General features: G+C 27.2%; 1 protein-coding gene across 1 annotated transcript; it reads right to left on the bottom strand.

Annotated features, from left to right (window-relative positions):
• Positions 1-1,585: 1,585 nt before the first annotated feature.
• Positions 1,586-4,927, bottom strand: LOC145833930 (importin-13-like). Its single transcript, XM_082941206.1, has one exon. It carries the CDS (start codon positions 4,921-4,923, stop codon positions 2,020-2,022), a length of 2,904 nt encoding a protein of 967 aa, XP_082797332.1. The 5' UTR covers positions 4,924-4,927; the 3' UTR covers positions 1,586-2,019.
• Between the last annotated feature and the right edge of the window lie 1,720 nt (positions 4,928-6,647).

Raw genomic sequence — 6,647 nt, 5'->3', positions numbered from 1 at the left:
CCCTGCACTAAATCTTTACCTCTTTTATAATTTAAATTTATAAATTTTGCCAATTTTTTTCTTGACATTTTATTCCTCAAAAGCCTGTACAAACTTTTTTTTAGAAGATATTTTTAACTTATACTATTGGTTGAAAGAAAAATATACTTTCATATATCAGGTAAACTATGATTTAAATAAACGTTACTTGTTTTAAACTTATATTTAAATATAGTAAAAGAAATTTGTCATCATTAATAGGTTAGTTAGGAAACTATTGTTGAAAGCTTAAGTGACACTTCAGAACAACTATATACTTCATCACATTAAAACTGTTTTATTTAATTATTTTTTACAGTAGAGGCCACAATCCTAATGTAAACTTGTTTTCAAATCTGAGTCGTTTATATACGAAAATTTTATTTATTTGGAAAATCTAGAATTTTTGTTAATTAATTTGTTTGAGATTAGAATTAGAACACACAGGATTTACAATAGCTTAACGTATAGAACTCAATTTAAGTCAAATATGCTTTGAATGTGCTAGTATAATCTAATTGCCACAATTAAAAAATTTTAACCGATATTTAATAAACGTCTGCTTGTTTAAACTTCAAATTTTATGCTTGAGTAATGTTTAACGATCAAATAGGTCAAAAGTGGCAACTGACTAGAAAACTTAGAACAAAAGTTAAACTTTAAACAGGGTTGCCACTCGTTTTTTCAAAAATTTTTCCAGGTTTTTCAAATTTCTTCCAGGTTTTTAAAAGTACACATTTTTGGGTTTATTTTCAGTTTAATGTTAAATTTAAGGTAAGAAACAGTGTTGAACAGTATAAAAAGATTGAAAAGATACTGTAAAGCTACTTAAAATGTGTTTTTTAATAAAAAAACTTTTGGTGTTGACAAATTTTTTTTATCTATATGATAAATTTTTTGAGTCAAACCAAAATTTAACTATTGTATATGTTAAAAATCTTAAAAATTACAGGTTTTGTCAGGTTTTTTCAAAATTTCTTAAATTCCAGGTTTTTCCAGGTTATTTTTGCCTAAATAGTCAAATTCCAGGTTTTTCCAGGATTCCAGGTAAAGTGGCAACCCTGTTTAAAGACAAAATCAAGATTAATATTATAACATGTAGTGAAAATTCTTACATTGTAGGTAAATAGTTATTTTTTATTTTTCTTGTATATTGTTATTAAAAAAAATAGCACACTATTTGAACAACTTATTAGAATTATATAATTTATCAAATCGTTAACATCTTATTATTTTATTCATACAATTAACTATAATTTTTTTTAAATTTTAAAGTTTACAGGAAAAGTTTAGCAACAATAAAATTATTATTAGAATGATGTACGTTTTGTATAGAATAATAAACTTGATTTTAATCAGGAATGCATTTAAGCCTAAAATTAGCTTAGAACCTGTTTATATTGATAAAAAAAATAATCAATTGCTTATTACAAAAATAAAAGGTAATATCTTAAAAACAAACAGGTAATTTAAAAGTTAAACCACAATTTAAGTATTAAAATTTTATATAATAATAGTTAATTTAAAGAACATACTATACACATAAATGTAGTTATGTCAAAACCTTTTTAACATACTGAAGTTTTTAGCTATTTTACTAAAAGTTTAATAATACAATACCTTAATTAGAAAGCAATTATGAAATCAACCTAAAAATAAATTATAACACTGAGAAAATAGTTATATTGAAAATATGTTGATGAGAAACAAGTTTTTTAACTTGTAACAACTACATACATAGTCAAACATTAATCCACAACTTGTGTACATTTAGAATACATCAATTTAAAAACAATTAATTTCGTTCAGTCTGGCATTTAAAAAGTAAATTATGCAAATATCATAATCAATATAAAAACAAGCAGTTATTTCAAGTTTAAAAGACAATTTTCTAGCTCACACGAGTCATATGCAACACAACAGTAAGTTTTATTCAATAATATTAATAATTTATTATAAATGAAGTATGAAAAGGTATTACATAACTTTGTATATCTAAAATCACAAACGCTTTGTCGCCGTTCCATATTCAGTGTTAAGAATTCCACGGCAAGCTAAGCTAAAGTTTTCAACGTTTTCTCTAAACCTTCGCTTGTGATTTGTATCATTTTTAAGCAGATGCATGAAACGTGTTTTGACTGATTGTTCAATATTGATGCAAGGAATGCACTCTTTGGACTCTAACTCTTGCATCCATTTATTGTAGTAGGCTTTAGCGTTTTGAGCAATCGCATACAAAATATCGGCAAAGTATTGCATACACGCTCGAGAAGCCGCACCACCGATCGCCAGAAGCGACGCTTCTATGAGCTGATGACCTGAATTTAAAAGCACAGCATTGACTTCATTGTCTTTTAGCTTGAAAAAATCAACAAAAAAATTTGCAGCCACTTTCACGGATTCTCCATCCAAAAGGTTCAATGTTAGCATGCAGCAATGAAATATATCTGACATAGATGCGTACTCGGGGTTGAGTTTATTACAAAACTTAAGCATAGTAGGTTCTTTTCTTACAACCACTGAAAGAAATCTAAAAAAGAATTGTGCTAGTTCAGGATTTTGTAAATGTAAATTTTTTTGAAAAAGAACGAGTGTCAGTTTAGTCAAACTCTGACAATATAACCCTATTATTTCAGGCTTATCCTTAGCAAATATAGTTAAAAGTCGTTGAGAAAAATCTAAAACCGAAGAGTGTGGGTTTGCTTCGAAAACAGTAAGCATCATTTGACATACATCTTCCAAAATAGGTGTTGCTTTTATTAGCAAATTTCGAATTGTTCGGTCAAAAAGAGCACACATGCAAGAAACAACTTCTTCATCAAAAAGCCATTTGCTCAATATCTCTTTGCAAACAGGTGATAACTGTTGAAGTAGCATTACTGACGGCTGAACATCTTCGTTTGTTACCGGATTTGAAATAAGCTCAACACTGCTATCTGAACGTTTTAAATGCAGAGTTTGAAACAAGTTTGTCAACATTACTATAATTTTTAACAGTGTATTTCTATTTTGAGGTGAGGCATCCTCATGAGCAATTCTTTTTAACGTATTAATTTTGTTGTACAACAACGATTGTAGTTTATTTAAACATTCCTTCAAAGGTAATTCGCTTAATAAATAACCTGCACATTGCATAATCGAGCTTTCTTCTAATGGCATAAGAGCATTGTTTGCTGTTAAGCTTTCAAGATGTCCAATAATTTCTTCTGCATAACTTACCATGTAAAAGCCACACTCTGAAGTCATCCTTTTTAATGTAAGCACACATTGAATAGTAAGCTCTTTTTTTGATAAATATGGGATAACAATAGCAACTAATGACTGTAAATATTGTGGATTTTGTGAAAGCCAATCAACCATTGTACCAACTGTATATAACAGAGTTTCTGCCAAGTGGTCAGATTCAACTGGTATCTGAGGAATCATTACAGCAAAATTATGCATCACAGGTAAATCTAAGGCACAATCATGTGTTGTTTCTAACAGTGAATGAATTCCATAAAGACAAGCTTCAATTTCTTGCCAACATTTATCCTTACTAGTGTTATTAACTAACTTTTTTATGGCTGAATCAAAACAACTAAAAATGTATATAAGAAGCTGGTTTCCGAGAAAGTTGTACATATACATTAAAGTGTCTGAAATATCTATCCTAAAAATACGAAATTGTTCTATTTCATCAGAATTATAACTTTTGTAAACTTCCATTTCAGGATAATAGACTTTTGTTAATAGTTCTTGCGCAAGCTGAAAGAAAATAGGATAGACAATGTGTTGTATTTTTTGTAAATCTTCAGTTGATAAATTTTCAACATCATCCTGAAAGGTATACCAAAATGTATAAGTAATTGGACTTGACCACTCAGTTGTTGGATATTGCAGCTTACACTTAGTACATTCCATCACTAACGAAATTAGTCCCATTCCGTACTCTGGGTCATTTATGGTATCCAAAACAGTTTTAGACTGATTTTCAGCTAGACTACAAATTAATTTAGTTAAACAATTTATAGTATGCCCGTCTTCATTCTCAATGGATTCTAATAAAGTTGGGTGTAGTTTCAAAATGATAGGAATGAATGGCTTCATAGTATTTGGCAAACTCAAAGAAGATGCAGAAGAAAAGGCAGTAACAAGACACTCAACACTGGAATCAAACAAAACATGATCTTGTAACAAATTGTTAGCTATGTCAAGAAGAATTTCCTGACACTCATTAACTTGAATTCCTACAGCAATCCAAGCTTTTAGACAATTTATTACAGTTTCTTTAATAGACATATTGCTACTTTGATTTCTAATATTTCCTAGAAACTGGTATACCAACAAAAACTCATTTCTTAAAGAATGCATAATAATACTCTTGACATTATTATTCGACTTACTGGATTGATGTTCTTCAGCAAGAACTTTAAGAACTTGTAACAGAGCAAGGCAACGCTGCTCATCATTTAAATTAGAACAAATATTAGTTGGAGGGTTTTCAAATAAGTTAATTGTCTTTTTTACAGGAGTTTTTAGAATTCCAGTAGCAATACTTTTTAATAAGAAATGTGTAAAAGCTACACATATTTTTGTATACACTACTTTTTTATTTAAATTAAGGGAAAAATAAAACAAACGCTGAAGCAATTGCGTTTGAAGGCAATCTATTTTATCCTCAGGTATTTCATTTGGAAATCCAGCTTGAATTCGTATTAACAAAACATTAGCTCCATAATACTGAACATAGTCATCATTATCATCAGATAGCAGATCCCATGAAAACTGCCAACCCTCTTTTTTTCGCTGCACTTCTACCAGCCACCTTTGTGCGTTGTCTCTGTCATGAGCATTTGAATCTGAATTGTAAAGAACTTGCAAGGCTTTTATAATGTTATCTTTTATTGGTACTTGCTCATTCATAATTAAATTTAGTTTTTAAAGTTACTGTTGAAATAGATTACTTATTTGTTTACAAAATTAGTTAAATATTTACAAACAGAATTTTCTCATAAGCATATATCAAACTATATAAAACATTTGTTAAAAATTTTTATCTAATATGTAACATTATAATATACAAATATTGTCCTACTTCCTAAACTTAGGATTAATGCATCAATATAAATAATAATAAAACTTATATTATATGTTTTAAAAACTTAGATAGAGAACAAAATTGAAAACAATTTTTTAAAGTTAAATAAAAAAGGTAAACACTTTTAATTGTTGTTATTCAAACTAATTCAATAAATAAATATATTCATGATTGAACAACTTGCAATTTATTTTTTGTTCAACATTAAATAAAAAGTTTATATAATCTATTTTTAACATAAAAACATTACAATTATAAAACGAGAAAACTCTTAAGATTGTTTTATTACATCAGTAAAAATATTTCAAGTAATTATCTACATAATATTAAATATGTTATAATTTATATCTGTTTCTTCTAAACAATATACATGCAACATGCACGTGACTATGCATATTGAACCAAAGGAAAAAGTAGATAATTATAAACCACTTTAAAAATTGACTTAAAATGATGTTCAACAGGCCTAGTTGTAAATTAGTCTTTGAATTAGATCAGATAACAAAATATAGTTATAATATATAAAAACAATTAACTATTTTATTAATAACTACTCTATTTTTAAAGTAGAATATAATCAAAACACAAAAATTTTCTAAAAAATAAATTTTAAATTTGTTTCTAATACTTCTTAAATAATAAATAAAACCAAACAGCTCGAAACTGCATTTCAAGATTATAGGTGTGTTTCAGAAAAGAAATTTTTTACAACAAAATATTATAAACCACTTTAAAATAAATCAATAAAAAAGACTAAGCAAAAAATTGTTACATTAATATGAATACCTTTAAAATAAACACTCATAACAAACATAAAATAAATCTAGAAAATGGTTATTTCTTTAAATAAATTCTAAATAAACTGAATTTATTTATCAAATTTAAAGCAATTATTTTTTTTTGCAAAACAAAACTTAGAATTAAAAAAATAACTAAATAAAACAGACTAAAATAACAAACTGTTAAAATTCCTTATTGACCTAGTTTATTCATAAATATTATTGACCTACAAAATTTTCTGCAGCATAAAAGCAGATGAGGGTTTTAATCTACGATAATAGTTATTTTCTGTCTTGATGATTTTAAAACCATGCTTTCTGTAAAATGATAATGCAAGTTCATTGCTAGATTGAACATGTAAGCGAATCATTTTACTTTTATTACTTTGGTTTTTTACCAACAAATAAACTTCATTTAATAAAGCTGTACCAAAACCCTGGCCTCTGTATGGAACTAAACATCCAAGGACAGTTATATAAACTATATTAATACCATCTGTTTCACAGGATTTGCAACACATTACTCCAAATGGAATGCTATCAAGGTAAGCTAATTTTGAATATCCATGGTTTGACAACACATCCTTGTAAAAATTTTCAGAATAAGCAACAGGAAAAACTTTTCTAATGATTGATTTAGCTTGGGATAAGTTTTCAGGTGTGATATTTTTAATATTAAGTTGTTTTTTTATTCCAAACATTCGAAGAAGTGTTGTAATATAACTTATTTTATAGTACTAAATTTTTAATAAAGTTAGATTATAATTTAC

Source organism: Thalia democratica, chromosome 4, assembly GCF_965202585.1.
Source record: "Thalia democratica chromosome 4, ktThaDemo2.hap1.1, whole genome shotgun sequence".
NCBI lineage: Eukaryota > Metazoa > Chordata > Thaliacea > Salpida > Salpidae > Thalia > Thalia democratica.
This window is presented reverse-complemented; position numbering and strand designations above follow the sequence as displayed.

Excerpts from the sequence above, each read along its gene's own strand:
- LOC145833930 (XM_082941206.1), bottom strand. The coding sequence starts at position 4,923 with ATGAATGAGCAAGTACCAATAAAAGATAACATTATAAAAGCCTTGCAA.